Genomic DNA, 20,144 nt, shown 5'->3' with positions numbered 1-20,144 from the left:
AGTAATATAAAGACAATTCCATTACAAAATGGGGAAAGAATCTGAATATACATTTCTCAAAGATATAAAAATGGCTAAAAGAAATATACCTCTGAATGCAGAGTTCCAAAGAATAGTGAGGAGAGATAAGAAAGCCTTCATCAGTGATCAATGCAAAGAAATAAAGAAAACAATAGACTTGGAAAGACTAGAGATCTCGTCAAGAAAATTAGAGACACCAAGTGAACATTTCATGCAAAGTTGGGCACAATAAAGGACAGAAATGGTATGGATTTAACAGAAGCAGAAGATATTAAGAAGACGTGGTAAAACTCCATGAAGAACTATACGAAAAAGATCTTAAACCCAGATAACCACAATGGTGTGATCACTCACCAAGAGCCAGACATCCTGGAATGCAAAGTCAAGTGGGCCTTAGGAAGCATCACTACAAACAAAGCTAGTGGAGGTGGTTGAATTCCAGTTGAGCTATTTCAAATCCTAAAAGATGATTCTGTTAAAGTGCTACACTCAATATGCCAGCAAATTTGGAAAACTCAGCAGTTGCCACAGGACTGCAAAAGGTCAATTTTCATTCCAATCACAAAGGCAATGCCAAAGGATGTTCATATTACTGCACAATTGCACTCATCTCACATGCTAGCAAAGTAATATTCAAAATTTCCAAGTCAGGCTTCAACAGTATGTGAACCAAGAACTTCCAGATGTTCAAGCTGTATTTAGAAAAGGCAGAGGAACCAGAGATCAAATTGCCAACATCTGTCGAATCATAGAAAAAGCAAGAAAATTCCAGAAAAACACCTACTTCTACTTCATTGACTACACTAAAGCCTATGACTGTGTGGATCACAACAAACTGGAAAATTCTTCAAGAGGTGGGAATGCCAGAACACCTTACCTGCCTTCTGAGAAATCTGTATGCAGGTCAAGAAGCAACAGTTAGAACTGGACATGGGACAACAGACTGGTTCCAAATTGGTAAAGGAGTGCCTCAAAGCTGTATATTGTCACCTTGCTTATTTAACTTATATGCAGAGTATATTATGCAAAATGCCAGGCTAGGTGAAGCACAAGCTGGGATCAAGATTGCCGGGAGAAATGTCAATAACTTAAGATACACCAATGACATCACCCTTATGTCAGAAAGGGAAGAAGAACTAAAGAGCTTCTTGATGAAAGTGAAAGAGGAGAGTGAAAAAGCTGGCTTAAAGCTCAACATTCAAAAAACTTTAAGATCATGACATCTAGTCTCACCACTTCATGGCAAATAGATGGGGAAACTGACAGTTTTATTTTCTTTGACTGCAAAATCACTGCAGATGTTGACTGCAGCCATGAAATTAAGACACTTGCTCCTTTGAAGAAATGCTGTGACCAACCTAGACAGCATACTAAAAAGCAGAGACATTACTTTATTGACAAAGATCAGTCTAGTCAAAGTTATGGTTTTTCCAGTAGTCATGTATGGATATAAGAGTTGGACCATAAAGAAAACTGAGCAGTGAATTGATGCTTTTGAGTGTGGTGTTGGAAAAGACTCTTGAGAGTCCCTTGGACAACAAGGAGATCAAACCAGACAATCCTAAAATAAATCAGTCCAGAATGTTCATTGGAAGGACCAATGCTGATGCTAAAACTCCAATACTTTGGCCACCTGATCTGAAGAAGTGATTCACTGGAAAAGACCCTGATGCTGGGAAAGTTTGAAGGCAGGAGGACAAGGGGACAATAGAAGATGAGATGGTTGGATGGCATCACCAACTCGATGGACATGAGTTTGAGTAAGCTCTCGGAGTTGGTGATGGACTGGGAAGCCTGGCATGCTACAGTCCACTGGGTCACAAAGAGTCAGACACAACTGAGCAACTGAACTGGGTAAGCTCATGCAAAGATGCTCATTGTAACTAACCATTAGATCAATGTAAGTCAAAACCATGAGGTATCACTCCTATCTATTCAAATGGTTTAATCAAATAGATAATAAGATTTGACAAGATATGGAGAAATTGGAATCTTCACACATTTCAGACAGGAATGTGAAAGTGAAGTCACTCAGTCGTACCCGACTCTTTGCGACCCCATGGACTGTAGCCTACCAGGTTCCTCCATCCATGGGATTTTCCAGGCAAGAGTACTGGGTGGATTGCCATTTCCTTCTCCAAGATAGGAATGTAGATGATGCAATTTTGGAAAACAGTTTGGCAGCTCCTCAAAAGAGTAAACAGAATCACTGTGTGTGCATATGCAGGTTGCTTCCGTCATTACAGCTCTTCCTGACGCTAAGTATCGTAGCCCACCACGTTCCTCTGTCCATGAGATTCTCCAGGCAAGAATACTGGAGTGGGTTTCCATGCCCTTCTCCAGGGGATCTTCCCAACCCAGGGATCGAACCCATGTCTCTTATGTCACCTGAATTGGCAGGTGGGTTCTTTACTACTAGAGCCACCTAGGAAGCCCCCAGAATCACCATATGTCCTACTTATTCACTTCTAAGTATATATCCAAGAAATGTGAAAACATATGTCCTCATGAAACTTGTACAACAGTAAATATTCATACTAACATTATTTAAAACAACTAAAAAAGTGGAAACAAACCAAGTGTCCATCATTTAATGAATGGAAAAATCGTGGTATATGCACACAGTGAAATATATTTGACTATTAAAAACCACTGTGATAGGACTTCCCTGGTGGTCCAGTGGCTAAGACTCAGTGCTCTCAATCCAGGGGACCCAGGTTTAATCCATGGTCAGGGAACTAGATCCCATATGCTGCAACTAAAGATCCCTCATGCTGCAACAAAGAGCCAGTGTGGCCAAACAAACATTTTAAAAGCACAACACTATGGTAAGTTGAAGAAGTCATGTACAAAAGACTACATAGTGTATGATTTCATTTCTATGAAATATCCAGAATAGGCAAATCCATAGAAACAGAAAGTATACTAGTGTTTGTACGACTGGCGACGTCGGGCAGACATGAACAATAACTGCTAATAGGTATGGGTTTCTTTTTTGAGGGGATCAAATATCCTAAAATTGATCATGGTGATATTTGCACACCTCTATGAATATACTAAAAAAATGTTTAAATGTGTGAATTGTATAGTATGTGAATCTCAAGAAAGCTTTTAAAAAATGGGACTAACATTTACTGTTTTGAGTGTTCAGTGAAGCTTTTCTTTGCAGCTAATGACAAGTCTTGGGAATAGGTATTTAGAATACCTGAAAAGTTCTGTTTAAAACCATCTTTTTCCTTCAGAATTTCTTACTAGTGCTCTCTTTTCACTGATGCCAGGAGACTTTTTTTCAAGAATGACATACTCTTTAACAAAAGTCTAGAAGTGGAGGAAGCAAAAATTTTCAATAAAAATTCTTAACTACCGACATACTCTATCATGCATGTGAATTCAGACCATTCCAATGTAAACCCCAGTAGCACTTTTTCTAATACCATGTGTATTTGTTTCCTGTTACTGCTGTAACAAATTACCCCTAACCAAGTGGCTTCAACAACTCAATTTTATTAGCTTATAGTTCAGGAATTCAATGAAATCTCTCTGAATTAAAATTAAGGTGTCTCCAGGGCTGCATTCCTTCTGGAGATTCTGAGGGAGAACCTGTTTACTTACCTTTTCCAGTTTCTAGAGGTGTTCATTATTTCTTGGTTCATGTCCCCCTTCCTCCAAGTTCAGAATCAGCAATGGGTAGTCAAGTCCATCTGACACTGCGCTCCTCTGACCTAGCTTCCACTGTCACACCTGTTCCTCTGCAACTCTCCTCTGCTTCCAAAGGACCACCTGAATAATCAAGGATAATTTGCTAATATTGAGGTCAGCTGATTAGCTGTCTTAATTCCTCCTTCCTGTATAACCTAGTGTATACACAGGTTTCAGCAATTAAAACTTGGCCATCTTTGGGAGGCCATTATTCTGCTTATTACAATATGATTTTCTAGGAATCCGTATAAATCAAGGTAATGGAAAAAGCCTTATGGGTTCTTGGTGGTTTGATTAATCAGTAAAAGAGGGTTTCTCTTTTGGGCAATGTGCTATATAGAAAATTTTGGCATGAGTAAAGGGTTGTTGTTCAGTTGCTAAGTCATGTCCAACTCTTTGTGACTCCATGTACTGCAGCATGCCAGGCTTTCCTGTCTACCTTTATTTTGTAAAATAGAGAAAAGGCTATTATGGACTGAGGCCTGTTCTCAGGAAATTTTAGGTGAAATAGATGTGGAAATTAAGAATTTGGAATACAATTGGTTGTTTTCAGGGCTTCCCTGATGGCTCAGATGGTAAGAATCTGCCTGCAGCGTGGGAGACGTTCGATCCCTGGGTCAAGAAGATCCCCTGGAGAAGGGAAAGGCTACCCACTCCAGTATCCTTGCCTGGAATATTCCCTGGACAGAGGAGCCTGGCAGACTTTCAAATTATTGTGATGGCAAACCTGCTAAAAGGCTTCCCATGACCCTGGACCCCAGATAGATGACCCTTGATTTGGGCGTGGTTTCCAAACTTGACTGATTTTGCAATTATCTGAGACATTTGAAAAATAGCATCAGATTTCCAGGCTTTAATCTCGACCTTCAGAATCAGAAGTTTGGAAAACAGAGACAGAAAAGATGATTTGAATAATTTCTTCAGTTGATTCCAATATTTAGCCACATTTGATAACTATTGGCTTAAAAAATAAAGGGACTTGAATGAGTAATGATCGAAGATACATGTGTTCACTAGCTTTTTCTATTATTTGCTGGTTAGTTTTGAAGGTTACAGAACATTTAAATATGACCTAGAGCTTTGTTCAATCTAACCAATTTGGAGCCAATAGAGAAATCTGAAGGTATTATTCTCACTTCCAAGTCATCAACCCCCAACCACAGAAAACTAGAACCTCTGGATTTTTTTCCTCTCTTAAACGTGTGTACTTAAACGTGTAACATTATAAGTTATGTCTTGTATGAGTTTACCTTTGTTAAATTGTCATGATGTGATTAACTAAGTTATGCTTATCCCTTAGATGTAATGGAAGAATACAGTAATGCTTGTGATCACTTTGTGTTTATACCAAAATATGATATATACCAAATTGGGGTTATAATTACTATCTAAAGTCTATGAATTAGCACATTTTCCATATCTTACCAGCAAAATGCTGATTTTTATGTTAGTTTAAAAATCTTTCTAGAAATGAGACGTCTTTTAACAAAATATGCAGTTAATCAAGAGGACAATAGTTAATCATTGAACATGTGCCAAAAGGTATATCTTGAAGACTAAAATGTTGCCTTTTCTCTATAGATATCACACTACAGAAAGAAACTCAGGAAGGAATTCCACCCCCAACCCAAAGTCAGGAACCTCTAAAACCTCAGGAGAATATATCACGACCCATTCACAATCCTTTAGTTTTAAAAACTAACTTTGAGGAAGAGGAGGAGGAAGAAGGTGAACAAAATGGTGAGTAAACCTTTTCTCATATTTATAGCGCACATTTGGAAACCTCATGATATTTTCTGCATACTTGTTTAACTTTTAGAAGTTTATAACTAATATATAAGGCAGATTTTGGTGAGAAAATAGCTTTAATTTTATTAAATATATTAAATTCATTATGTTCTAATTTGTTCAACATCTACACATGTGTTTATGATCGTTTGGATTGAAAGTTTTTTGTTGTATGATGGCTAGGAGACAGATCTCATGTTTAAATATGCACAGTTGCTTGTAGGTATACTAATAACATGTTTTATTTGTGTATAACTTAACACTGATAATATGATTTATATAATCATATAAATTTATATATAACATTGTCTATTTATATGTAACAACGTTGATATACATAAGTGTCAATCTATCTGTCGCATTCAATCCTTGAAGCTATAGAGATCAATAGAGTAGTTTGTAATGTGTAAAGCATTATCATCTGCATTATCCCAGTAATCCTTGCCAGCATAAAGAAGACTAGAATCCAGGTCTTACATTGTAGTCCATCTTATTCCTCCCATATCGCCATAGCCCTGCAATGCCAATAAGTATATACAAACAAGATAAATATCCAGAAAAACAAACTCTAAGTCTGTCTCTGCCTTGGAATTTGTCCTTGTATGGAGACTCAGAATGTAGGTGCATTGAAAAGGCTGAAATGTTACATTTTTTTCTGTAGCCATCTTACTACAGGAAGATAGTTAATAGGGAATTCCACCTCTTATCTAGAGTCAGAAACCCCTGAAACCTCAGGAAGATATATTACAACCCACTCATCATCCTTTAATTTTAAAACTAACTTTGAGGAAGAATAGGAAAAAGGAGGTGTGGCACTTTCTGCTGTTTAGCTCTCTGTCTCCCATGCCAACATCCTCTTTCTCCAGACAAACATGATCTCAAATGTGAACCTATATGTCCAGCCTCTCATCTCAAGATACATAATGTATGGTCATTTTTCTCTTGACTAATTCTTTCTAAAACAAAATATAGCAATAAGAAACATTTGTTAGTACACAAACTATAGACTTTAAATGTTTTTAAAACACTAATCCATTTATGAGGACAATGTGTGGGATTTTTCATTCTGGTTTGTAAATTTTCAGATTATTTGGCTTTGGGACAATTTAATTTAAAAAAAATATATCCTATAGATGCTTCTAGTTTATGGACAAAGACTCCTGAAGAAATTGAAGAAAAAAGAGCAATAAAGGAGATGTGTTATAAATCTGGTAAGAAATCAAACATTTGTATATTTTCTCATATTTGATGTGAGGAGTACACTAACCATTCATTTTCTTGTGGGAGATTAGGTGAATACTACAGAGTTCATACTCCTTCAGATATTTCATCATCTAAAAGCCTAGCCTCTATAGTGGAAAAAGAGATAGAAAAGTCTTTGGAAAGTGGCAGTGAATTGCAAGAAGGTAAGGAATGATAAGGAAGCTTTTCAAGGTGGTGAATACTTGGCATGATAGGCTGTGAATTATTAAGTATGTACTGGAGTCAAATGATAAATAATACATCAGAATTGAGAGTGAGAAGGAAATGATTTTATTGCATAACCTAAATTTAATATGAAAAGCTGCTATTAATGTAATCATATTTTCCCAGAGGAACCAAAGAATGAATAGACCACATAAACCATGGTGGCACTACATACCCCATGCAGAAATTCTGGAAATAACTCGGTTTTACCATTTCATTTGTCTATGAAAATAAATCTCCCTATAAAACAAGTGTAGATTTTTTTTTTTTTATAAGTAGAATGGACAACTTAGCCCTTGAAGGACAAAAGGGAGATCACGGAATAATGTTGGTGGCAGGACAAGCATATATTTGTTCATTGAATGAGTGCTTCCTGTGTACCAGCCGATTTCAAGGGCAACACAGGTGAATAATTACAAGGCTGTGCCTTTTCTGGGTCTTATGTCCTGGTGAATCTGACTTTTCTGTTGGTGAATGTTTTGCTCTTGAAGGCAAGATAAAAAGAACATTATTTTCTGGATATAAAATGAACTCAGAGAAAAATCCATGGATGTCATGGGTTTAAGTAGTTTTCTTGGCTCTGAGATGAGCTTAAAAAAAAAGCTTTAAGCAAAATCAAAATTCTTTCCTCCTCTTAGATACCAAAAAGATAGTTGGAAAAGATTCCCAGGATCAAGATGAATATAAGATAAAGAGTAGAATGTCTGTCTTGCAAGCATGTGTGGCAAACCATTTCCATTTAAACATATACGGCAGTAGGTGGCAGCAACATACTGCCAAACAGTAGAACAGTCAAAAAACCCAAGCTGATAGGTGGGAGCCAGCTAGTGAAGGACGGATTGTCCGGATTACAGGGACAAGGGCTTCCCAGGTGGTGCCAGTGGTAAGAACCTGCCTGCCAACGCAGGGTACACAAGAGACATGAGCTTGATCCCTGGGTAGTGAAGATCCCCTGGAGAAGGAAATGACACAGACAAGAAAAATGAAACAAGGACAAATATGTTAGCAATGAGTATTAAAAATGTCAGATATAAAGACAGTTATATGCATTTTCACTTTATATTATGGTTTTAAAAAGCTTTTTATTTTTAAATAATTCCAGTTAATTCATGAACCCTCTTTACCCAGATTTCCCCAAATGTTAGCACTTTACACATTTGATGTTTTCATTCCCTTTCTCTCTCTCTCTCAATATACACATTGTTGTTATTTTTTTCAAATTGTTTGAGACTAAGTTGCAGGCTTGCATAACTCTCACACAAATGTGGTATAAATACCAATATCAGAAGATTACTAGTCATATAATATTATTTACAAACCTAAAAAAAAGTTTCACCAATCGTGCCGTCAATGTTCTTTATACTAAAATGAAGTCTCCCTGATTTAGAATCCAGTTCAGAATCACAAGTTATATCAGATTACCATAGCTCCTTTATTCTCCTTTTAATATTTTATTTTAAGAGAAAATTATCTAAAAATGTATAAAGAAAATGGAGAGACTTTAATTATCAGTATAATTAGCGTTTTTCAATCAGTGAAGTGAGTGAAGTGAAGTCGCTCAGTCGTGCCCGACTCTTTGCGACCCCATGGACAGTAGCCTGCACCAAGCTCCTCCGTCCATGGGATTTTCAAGGCAAGAGTACTGGAGTGGGTTGCCATTTCCTTCTCCAGGGAATCTTCCCAACCCAGGGAATGAACCCAGGTCTTTCGTATTGTAGACAGACGCTTTACCGTCTGAGCCACCAGGGAGTAGATCCTAATACGTTTTACTCAGTTTATTCATGGTGAGTAGATAAAAACAAAAGAAATATTATAAAATTCATTATATGTCAAACACAACAACTAAATTAAATATATATATACACTATAGCATTAGATTGCTCACATTTTTTAACTGCCACTTGTTATATTATCCACACAAGAAAATAAACTTCCCTTCTGCTTTCCTGATAATTATAAATTGGCTTAAAATGTATATAATTATAAATTTGTTGTTCATCAAATCACTGGACAAACAATACTTCCATTAACCTTTAGATTCTTTACTATCATCATAGATTCTATCAGAAACTTAGATAAGCACCTAATGGTTTCTTGAATGATTTTGTTTTTTTTAATTTCTAGGGGATGGTCTGACAGTTCCAACAAAATTCAGCCGATTTGAAAGGCAAGGTGAAATAAAAGCATCATTGGACAAGAAACCAAGGACTGACATTGCTGCCTTTGAAAATGGAGGTTAGTTCATGTATTACTGATTGATTCTGAGTATATCACCATATAAGACATAATTCTGAGTTTTTTCTCTCATAAGCAACTTGTTTCATCAATGTCTCTTTGACATTTTATCACTGACTTTGGATAAGCTCCTTGAGGCCAGGAATTGTGTATAATCAGTTGCTCTGCAGTAGAATTCCTGGCACATGCAGTACACTTTGTAAATATTTGTGGAACAAATGGCTTTATGTTTAAACAGTTGAACAATTACATGTATAGAGACGTTGTTTATAAAATGCACAGGTGACCGGAAGCTAATATGCTGGGACAGTGAGTCAAGTGTAGCAAGGTAAAGGCAAACTGTGATAAACATAACCTCTTGCAGTGAAGTCCAAGACATAACTGGTAAGTTTTCTTCAAGTTGGGAAAGACTTGATATGATACAGATTGTGAGGGAAAAATGAATGCTTTTGTTGGCCACAAAGTTTCAAAATGATTAAGTAACTTGTGTCAGCTACCAGATAGCTAACGTAAACTTACACTGCATTATTAGGAGTACTATAGAAAAATAATTAAATGCAATAAGTCATTTAAAATATTCAGTAGACTGACATATATAGAAAGATGCTGTAGAAATGTCATCTATTATTGTACTAATTCCACTGATTTCTGTACGGGGTAGTCCATACTTGAGAATTATTTTTAAACAAGGTTACTTGAAAACAAGTATTCTATGTTAAGAAACGGAAACTTGTATGGTGAAGATCTGAAATTAAGTATTTAAGTACATTTTAAAGCACCTGTGGATATTTATCCTGGAAAATAGATCTTTAGGGAACATGAAAACTGCTTTCATATACCTGAGGATATTATATGGAAAGCAATTATATTTATGGAGTATCTCTAAAGTGTGGTAAAGATTGTTAGATGGAAAATTGTGTTGACTGTGTATTTTCTTACAATTACCTGTAAGTGTACATACTAAATATTCATATACATATATATTAATCAAAACATATATGATATGTATAGAGATGGCAATAGTATCACTGAGAAGTATTTAAATGGTGTTTTAGAGGAGGAATATGCTGTATTGAAAGATAGCTTTGTACAATTGTCTGCCATTGTTGCCACTGACAGTAAGTTATTGTTCTAGGAGGTGACTGCTACGTTCCACAGAGAATCATATTTCTTGGAGTAGATGAAAATGAAGCTTTAACCGAAGAGAAAGAAAGCACCATATCACAATGTTCAAATGCTAAAGGTAATGAGCCAGTCTATATTTTGATCCATTTGTGATTTGTATAGATAAGTTCAAAATGTAAAATTTGATTGTATTATATAGTTGTAGAAATCAAGACAAGAGGCAAGGTAATAAATAAAAATACACACCCAAATATACTGGATAGGAGTTAGGGTCCCTCAGTATTCAGTCCTGGCTCTACCACTAATTATTTGCCTGTGGAGCTTTATCTTTCTTACCTTTAGTTTCCTTATAGGAGAAACTGGCCTGTTGGGTTACACAATTTCTGAGAGTCTTGCTAGTGTCTAAAATTATTGGTTCTCTTCAATGGTAATATCCAGCCCTCTGTTTTTTTTTTTTTTTTTTTTCCCCTAGCTTCTAATATTCAGTATGATTGAATTAGAGCACTAATCTCATGCTGACTTCCCACTTTAGGATTATTACTGACTGTATCCTGAGAATAATCCAGAGATATGTTAATATTGTACATTCTCTATAGGTTTATGCTGCCTCTACCTTGCTAAGAATCCCGCAGCTGGGACCTTGGCTGGGCAGCTGCCTAAGCCACAGACAGGATAGCTGTCCTGTAATTAGAGGACTTCACGTATTCTCCATATAAGTGTTAACCAATTTTATCTACTGTCTTCTCCATCATTAAATAAATATTCTCAAAGACAGGAAAAGACACGTGATCAAACTCTTCCTATGGAAAATGATATGTAAATCTCTTCTCCTCTCTTTTGTTCAGTCCATCAAAAAACACACCTCTAACTACACAAATAACGGTAGCCATCATTCTCATGTGGCTGTTTACACTGAAGTTAATCAAAATTAAATACAATTTTAAAATTCAGTTTTTCAGTTGCTCTAGCCATATCGCATGTGCTCAATATTCACATGTGACCAGTGGCTATCATTTCAGATGGCACAGATTTAGAATGTTTCCATCATTGTAGAAAACTCTATTGGATTGTTGTGCTCCAAAGCTTAGAACAAGTGAAGTGTTTTACAGATATTTCGTCATCCTGGGTTTAAATTGGCATACTTGGAACTTCCTGAATGGTCCAGTGGCTAAGACTCTGTGCTCCCAATGCAGGGGCCTTGGGTTCAATCCCTATATGCTGCATCAAAGATCCCATGTGCTACTACTAAGACCAGGCCAGCCAAATAAATAAATGAAATCAGTAATTTTTTTTAATTGGCACCTTTTATATAAAATTGATAACCCCCTTTAAAAAAAATTTTTTTTGTATGGAGGTGTTAAAAATATTGCCACAAATACATATTTACCTATTGAAGATAATGGCTGTATTTCAAATTTTTAATGTTTTGATACTGACAGATTTGGAGGACTCAATTTGCCAACTAGGGAATTTCAGTGGTGGGTTCTAAAAATTAATATGCATATATATTTTTTAAAGAGCATAGATGAGCATGTATATGCCCATCATATAATGCTTGCAAAGTGACATACCAACAGAAATACTTCTTTTTTTAAAATTAATACTGACATTTTATTTTCTTAATTTGCTTTAAAAGATAACAAGGACAGCCCTCATCTAAAGCGTTCCCTAACTACCCGACTAGTACCTACAACGCATGTATTAAATGCTACTGAGAATATCAGTATGAAGTGCAGAGAGGACCTCTCTTCAAGTGAGACATTAGCTCTATCACTTTTTGGCCTTAGATATATTTGTCTTATCATGGATTTGTTTTGCTTATTTGAAACAGAATTTTTAAAAAGAAAGAAAAAAGGATGGTTTGAAAATTATTCAGGGTTAAGAATTAAAGACACAGTAGTCTTCTACTAACTCTGACAATGAATTGTGATGTGGGTCCTAGTAAATTAAATACTTTCCCATTGGTTTAATTTAGATATTAAAGTTGATAATATAATACTACGTTCTTAGAAGATTCATTAGTATGACATGTTAAATTTAACTTGTGGTGGGATTCATTGACAGATTTTTTAAATTATCTTTCAGATTATTTTTCTTGATTTCGCTTTTCCTTGCCATTTATACTCTAAGCCTCTTCTCTTGATACAATCAAGACTCATGAATCTTCTTTCCCTCCCTCCTTCCTTCCTATTTCATTTATTGAACCCCTGTAATATTCTTCAACCTCAGCTGGGCAACGAAGAGAACCATGATGGTTTACCTCAGAGGAGATTAGTTCAGTGACACTTGTGAAAAATATAGTTTCCAAATTCTAGGAAGGGGAGCATGCGAGTAAGGAATGGAGCATGATGTTTGGAGAGGAGGCAGTGAATCAGGGCTTTACTGAAGGCTTCCTGCTTAGGCTGAAGATGGGAGCTTTAGGGCAAAGAGAGATTTATCAGCCCACTATAGAGAGCTAATGTAATCTACATAGTGATTTTAATGTTCATTTTTACTCTGGAGAAATGTACCTTAGAAATTCTTGGAAAATTGAGCCTGCATATAAAAGTTTCCGTGTTAAAACAAGCAAGCAAGAAGTGAATAATTTAGTAATATTAGCACTAACAAATTTTGATTATTGAGTCTTGTTTCACCAAACTATCCATGACCCCCAACTTAGAACAATAAGGTAATATTCACTAAAAGTATTTTACACTAATCCAACTTCTTAAGAAGTAGTAGTTTTGGCTTAAAAAGTAAAGAAAGATTTATGTTCACAATGACAATTCTAAAACTACTAAAAATAACATAATCAGGTATATAGTTATATTTGGATTGTAATTTTATGTTCTTTTAAAAGGATCCACATATTTCTTTGGATGAAAAGCATTTTTCTTCCAAAGGAATGTTACTTATTGAAAGTTTTCTCATCAATCAATTTGATGAGAAAAATCAAGATGGAATATTTTTGGTACTTAAAAATAAATCACCGTTTGTTCTAGAAAGTAAAATATTAGGGTGATACATTTTTTCCCCCCTTGCTTGACATGTGAATGCACAGATATGTAATTAGGACCTACAGTCATTTTCAGATGAAAGCATCTCCTTAAAAACTGTAAAAACTTGTATCTTCTTTAAGTGAATGATGTCCACCCAGTAATGAAGCCTCATTTTAAAGGTGTGAAAAAAAGAAAATGGATATATGATGAACCAAAGAACTTTCCTGGCCCAGGGATGCGGAGAGGTAACGTGTCTCTATATTTGGTATTCCTGAATTATAATTTGAAAATAGATTAAATAATATTTTCTAGCCAACAAACAAGTCACTGTTATGCACCATGTTATTTGAGATGTCATTTCCTATAAGTCTAGCTTACATTATCTTCCATCGTGCTATTAAACATCTAAAGTGCAATGCATTAATTACAGGTGTGAAACCAGCTTGCATTATCCCTTGTTCCCTTTCCCCTTTCCTTTATTATAGCAGTGCAGCCTTCAAATCCCAAAAATAAAATGAGTTACCATCGGAATAATAAAAACAAAAATTCTGAGAATGCATCCTATATCCATGTTCAGAGAGGTGCTGTCAGAACTGTCTCACTGAATGCACCTCCCCATGGCAGGCCTACACACGGGTCCTACAATAAAGCTGATGTTAACAAGGAACCCAAATTCAACCTCTGTTCAGGTGAGAGTCCACACTTACATAGGCTCTTGATTCATGTCTGTGATTTGCATCCCTGTGAGATGTCCTGATGGTCCAACTAATCTTAGCTGCTCCCCACCCCCTTCTCTTTCCAGGCCATCACCACCATAACATCTTAGAAAACTAGCGAGAGGATTTTTGTCCATGTGCAGGAGTACACATGATTTAAAGGATATTGGAGAGGGCGTGTTAGGTGCAGATGGCTTGTCACTGGCTCTCTCCAGAGTTTTGTCTCAGAGCACTGCACGCTGTTCCCCCTGGATGGCTTTATTTCACTCTTGAGGATTGTTTTTGAATGGTTGACATTTTCTTGTTCCACCAACTGCATTGTTCTATTATCACTTTCTGGCTAGTGCTTTGGTTTTCCTTTAGGCCTTCATGATTACTTTCTGAAAAGGTTAGTTTGGGGGTTAACTGCAGTATTTTTGACAACTGCTCATCTCTCCCACCCATGTCCAGATTGCTTTTAAATCATTCCATCATGTAATAGGCCAAGTCATAGTGTATGTGTCAGGAAGTACAAGGCCTTGAGGGAGGAGGGAACCAGATTTCTTTTTTAATCTCTTGTCTCAGATGAATTTAGTTCTTTTAAAGCTGGGTTTTGGTTTTCTCAGTTTAACAAAAGGTCACTCAACTCCCTGTAATTTTGTTTGTATGTGCCTGTTTTTGCCTCTAGTCAGTGGAGTTCTGATTGTTGTATACTTCTTGAAGCACAAGTGAAAAACTCTGTGTCTCTCTTTGGTCCTCCTTTTACAATTTACATAGAAGCTAGCTTTTAAATTATTTTTTCTTCTGTTTGTTTTAGAATAGAATCATGTATGAATTTATATACATGATTATTTATATTTACTACTGTTGTTGTTTAGTCACTAAGTCATGTCCAACTCTTTTTGCAACCCCATGGACTGTAGCCTGCCAAGCTCCTCTGTCCATGGGATTTCCCAGGCAAGAATAAAACCTTTTACTTCTATTATCATTTTTTTATTATTTTACTGTGAGTGGACATGTTTGTGAAGAATACAGTGACCACCAGACAGTTAGATGCAATTGTTTAGATTTGTATTTAAGGGGCCTCAGACCTTCCTTTCCTTCTTTCCTTCTCTCCTTCCTTTCTTTAGTCCTGCAAATATTAGCAGAATTATATGTAAAATCACAGTAAAGCCAGATAATGAAATATTTTTATCACATACATATATCATACTTTAGCTTAGCCTCATGGGAGCAATTCTTATTTGAGGAACTGAACAGCCAATTAAGAGATGTATAACCATGGTCATTGATAACTTAAATGGTCTTAATAAGCTCACTTGTATCCCTGATTCCTTACCCTTGAAATGGCTTCACCTCTGAGAATAATAACTTTGAAATATGCCTGGAATATGATTTTAACATTATAAAATATTTAATTCCTGTTTCCTTATTATCTCAGATAAATATATGTCAACGTCATATAATGGTTCAGTGTGGCGAAAAAGAATTCCTTTTTCAAAAACATATTCAAAAAATGAAAAGATATATACAGGTAAATATTTACTAGTGGTTTTAATGTATCATATAACTCTAAAATGAATGAGAAGTTTTAAGCTCAAGGAACATATTTTAGAAAATTTTCATGATATATATGAATATAATTACTTGGAGTTTAGAAGAGATCTCATCTACTAGCAATTTTTTTTTTTTTGCCTTTTATTTATGTATTTAATTGGAGGATAATTGCTTTACAATGCTGTGTTGGTTTAATTTTACCTTTTTTAAATTGGGTTTTTCTTTGCTTATTTTTATTTTATCAGAAACCTTTTGATATATTTCTCTCCTTAGCCAGAAGCATAGTAGTTTCAGCAATTATATAATGTTAAGATGCATTCTTTGTTGAATTACAAAGCAATATATAAGACCATATTTTGACACAAAATATTAAAGCCCTGCTATATCCTGGCTAGCGAGTACATAATGGCTAATGCAGGCTGACAGGGCACCTAAGCTGTAGTTTGCAGCCTGGGAGGTTCAAAGTGACTCTGGTTTCTATTTTGTGCTCTTTACCCTGGGAGGGTGTAGGGATTCTGGGTACCTCCTGAGGGTAAAGGTTTATAGCGGCTCCAATCTCAGGTTCCAGATGTGGTCCTTTTACTAAAACGTTGGTGTCTTATCTCAGCTTATTCTGAGGCTGGCTCAGTAGGTTTGGAAGATCACACAGGATAAACTGGTTTCAGTTACTTCTTAGAAACATGAGACTTTCAGAAAAACTCCTAGGTAGAGAGTTCCTACCTAAATCAGTAGCCTAGAACTTTCAGAATCATCTGAAATTCATAAAATATTATACAAGAGATTCCCAGAAAAATCAGAATATATCCAAACTAGAAACTGTATACTTCCCAAAATAAATACTTCTAAAGCAGTATTTCCCTATAAACTCTTCACTGCAACTGTGATGCAGTATAAAGACCTGTATATATATTTATAGGTCTTCCCTAGTGGCTCAGACAGTAAAAAAAAAATCTGCCTGTGATGCAGGAGACCCGGGTTCTATCCCTAGGTTGGGAAGATCCCCTGAAGAAGGGAATGGCTACCCACTCCAGTATTCTTGCCTGGAAAATTTCATGGATGGAGGAGGCTGGCAGGCTGCAGTCCATTGGGTCACAAAGAGTTGGACATGACTGAGCAACTAACACTTTCATATATATTTATACTGGAGTCAGTCACTTTTCTTTTTTTCCCATCTCTTCATCATATGTTACTATAGCTGAATGCTACTGCGGTGCTATATGTTTATATTTCATCTTAAGTTCATGTAGGCCGCACTTAATTTTGTGAGCAAAGAAGTGAAAAGTCAGTGAAAATCCTAAATAAAACTACCAATTGTTGAGCCATGTCTTTTTCTCCCATGATTTCGTTGTGGGTGGGATGTTTCCACCCCTGTCCCAGGGACAGCTCCGTATTCCAACAGCCTTCACATACATAGTTAAACATGAATCACCAAAGGTTTTGGAGGGAAGAGGGGTCACTTCAGAATATGAAACATGTACCATCCCTGTATGTGACAGGGGAATGCAAGCTAAGAAAACTGCTTTAATTCTTTCAGTTTTGGAGAGCATGGAGGAAGGTATGCGAAACAGACAGCAAGAGAACAGAAACTTTGTGGAGCCAGCTTACTCCATACTAGTCTCTCCTCATCTTCCACCACCTCCAGCTCTACCAGGGCCCAGTGGTAGAAAAGTCAATGACAGAATTTCCCTTGAATTTTTAAGAATCAGAGCACAGAGAGGACCTGCAGTGTACTTCTCAGATGCAACCTAGGGGGAAAAACTTTGGACAGAATTTCTCAATGCCCTCTGGTGATGTGGTTGCAGGGAGGGTAAATCTGTCTAATGCTAGAGGGTTGGAGACAGAGCCTCTTGAGATTGCCAAGCTCCAAGGTCGCTTGGGAGGGCATTACATATTCCTGTGAGTTTCAAGTGAGAGTGAGTTTCTGGGAGAGAGGACTTGTGGATGTACACAGAGTCCCCTGGCTGGGACTGAAGGGATAGCATCAGAAAGATGCCTTTGTGGTTGGGTTCTCTTCCAGGGGAGGACTCAGCTGGAATCACAACAGATTTCCAGGGAGTTGATTAGAAACCAGGCCATCACTCACTGATCAAACCCTTGTTACTTGAAGGATGGTCTGAGGGCCACCGGCAATAACATCACTTGGGAGCTTGTTAGAAATATGGAATCTCTATCTCAGACTTACTGAATCAGTATGGCTGCATTTTAACAAGATTCCCCAGGTGATTAGGATACACATTAAAGTTTGAGAAACCTTAGACTATGTTATCTGGGCACTGTTCCCCAGCATAGGACCCAGACCTTGTTGAAACCCAAGACTGTTGAGATGACATTCTTTTCCTAATGGTCACACAGCAGCAGCCATTGTCCTAAGTCCCAACCCTGCCTGCATGTGTGCTAAGCCACTTCAGTCATGTCTCTTTGTGACCCTGTGGACTGGAACCGATCAGGCTCCTCTGTCCATGGGATTCTCCAGGCAAGAATACTGGAGTGGATTGCCATGCCCTCCTCTCGGGTGTCTTCCCAACCCAGGGATTGAACCCAAATCTCTTATGTTTCCTGCACTGACTGGGTCGATTCTTTACCATTAGCACAACCTAGGAAGCCCAGTCCCAACCCTAGAAATTAGGATAAACAGCAGGAAGGTAAGGGAGGGAAAAACAAAAACAAAACCAACCCTGGGAAAGAACTTCAAATTTGAATGTGACTGAAAGATACATGTGAAATAACTATGGAACCACTGAATTTGGACTAAGTTTATAGGCACAGGACTAGATAAATTTTTGACATCAGGCTGAATGGGAATTTAGAGTCAAGAAATTAAAAAGGCTTCTAACAAAATAAAATTAGTTTTCTTATTTGCCTAAGGTTTGGCTGGGTAATGTGTAACCACTAAACACTTCCCCTTTCCAGTTGTTGTTGTTTTCCCCGGAATAGGGAGAGAAAGGTTAGCTTGTGTTTTCTCGCCTGCACTTCCTGCTAGGGCACAGTGGAGAGATCGCAGCATTTCCCAGTGGACAGATGGACTGTGGAGAGAGGAGGCAGAAAATACAAGCTGCCACTAGTCTGTTCCTCTGAGGAATATCTGAGTGCCAAGGCCAGAGAAGTGTGAATGGGTGAGAGGAGCCCTTTGGGAAAATGTTTGTGGATGCTCTGAGGATAATGCAAGAGGAGAGGAAAATGCGTCTGTGAGAATTGAGGAAAGGAGCTGAAGGCAATTAGAGATGTCATTGACAGCCTTCCCTTGAGGCCACATGTCCTTTCCGATAGGGATATAGCTGGTTGACTGGAGGTGCCTGTCTGCACAGAAGGGAATGTTCATTCTCTTCATTCTGGGTGCCCCATGGTGCAGCCTTCTATATAGTAGTATTTCTATTCCTTTCTATCCTCCCCTTCATCTAAATTCAAATCATAGCAAGCTTTAGAAAGAAGCAGAATTAATTTGAATGGTGTTCTGAAAATTTATGAATTAAAACAAGCTTAGTTTTTGTTTTGTCCTAAGATATATGGGACATAATTAACAAAAGAAACGCAAAATGTTTGTACCCTGAAGAATGGTGAAAAAGAAAATAACTGAAATATGTTTTGTGTTTTATTATTAGAGCCAAGAAGAAATGGGAGCAAGTAAACCTGGAGGTTGAGAGAAGAGAAAAATGAGAAAAGAGAAAAGTGCCAGGAATCATCTGATTTACAATCAAAAATGAAAATTCAAAGAATGAGATACTCAAGTACTCCATAGTATATACTGGATAGCCAAAGATGATAAAATGCAAATTCTGAAAATAAGATGCAGGAAGTACATTGTGCTCTTTCAAAACTGATAAAAATGCAAATTACAAACAGCTGCCTGTGTATTTGTATAGGTCTGGGATTCATTCGATGCATTGCCACAAACATTTAATAAAATTTAAAAGTTTGACAATTAAGATCACTCTTTAATTGTAAACTAAGTTAGATTGTACAGATTGAGGAGTAAAATTGTGCCTTTGATCTCTGTTTTGCAATATTCTTTAAGGAAGAAACCTCACATTTTCTTTCTTTACCTAGATTTTAACTGGGCCCTCTGTGATAGTTACAGATAAAATGTAAACAAATTCAGTGAAGTCCCAGGGTTACAGTGTGGTGATGAGTATGAGAGGAATTCTAATAGATATACACTTTGATGTGTTATAGAAAGAGACAAAGTCTGGTTTATCATTCAGGGCTGTTGCTGAACCACGTCTTTTATTTGGCAACTACAAAATCTACCTGCTGGAATGTGCTACGTTCAGAACTGAAAAACAAATATTTTCCAACCATGAAAACAAAAATTATATGATCATACTGGAGAAAAGGACTCATAACAGAAAAAAAGTGAATTAATAACAGGGTATCCCAAAAGTCTGAGTGAGCTTTTAAGGTTCCAGAAACTCCAGAAGTATAAATGCTTATGAATGTAAGAGAGAGACATCATTTGAAAACTTATTTCCATTTTGTTTGTGCTCATTTATAATTGTGAATCTTGAATAACAAAATTTTTTTATTTAAAAAATTTCATCTGCAGAGTGACTGAAACAAAAACTTGAAATTAAAAACTTATTCT

General features: G+C 36.7%; 1 protein-coding gene across 3 annotated transcripts in view; it reads left to right on the top strand.

Annotated features, from left to right (window-relative positions):
* The window catches only part of C3H12orf50 (chromosome 3 C12orf50 homolog), a 28,274-nt gene extending 8,790 nt beyond the window's left edge, over nt 1-19,484 (top strand). Inside the window, exons 3-12 of one of the 3 annotated variants that reach the window (XM_027965802.3) lie at nt 5,302-5,460; nt 6,642-6,719; nt 6,801-6,914; nt 9,100-9,210; nt 10,346-10,453; nt 11,972-12,088; nt 13,454-13,558; nt 13,799-14,002; nt 15,450-15,542; nt 19,165-19,484. In XM_027965802.3, coding sequence (XP_027821603.1) covers nt 5,302-5,460; nt 6,642-6,719; nt 6,801-6,914; nt 9,100-9,210; nt 10,346-10,453; nt 11,972-12,088; nt 13,454-13,558; nt 13,799-14,002; nt 15,450-15,542; nt 19,165-19,190 — 1,115 coding nt within the window. In that variant the 3' untranslated portion in view covers nt 19,191-19,484. Of the gene's footprint in view, nt 1-5,301; nt 5,461-6,593; nt 6,720-6,800; nt 6,915-9,099; nt 9,211-10,345; nt 10,454-11,971; nt 12,089-13,453; nt 13,559-13,798; nt 14,003-15,449; nt 15,543-19,164 lie in introns of all 3 variants that reach the window. The other 2 variants (XM_042245264.2, XM_060413642.1) reach the window with 2 other exon arrangements.
* The last annotated feature ends 660 nt before the right edge of the window (nt 19,485-20,144 follow it).

The sequence above is a fragment of the Ovis aries genome, chromosome 3 (assembly GCF_016772045.2).
Source record: "Ovis aries strain OAR_USU_Benz2616 breed Rambouillet chromosome 3, ARS-UI_Ramb_v3.0, whole genome shotgun sequence".
In the NCBI taxonomy this organism is placed as follows: Eukaryota; Metazoa; Chordata; class Mammalia; order Artiodactyla; family Bovidae; genus Ovis; species Ovis aries.
Note: the sequence above shows the minus strand (reverse complement) of the source record. Positions and strands in the feature narration are given on the sequence as shown.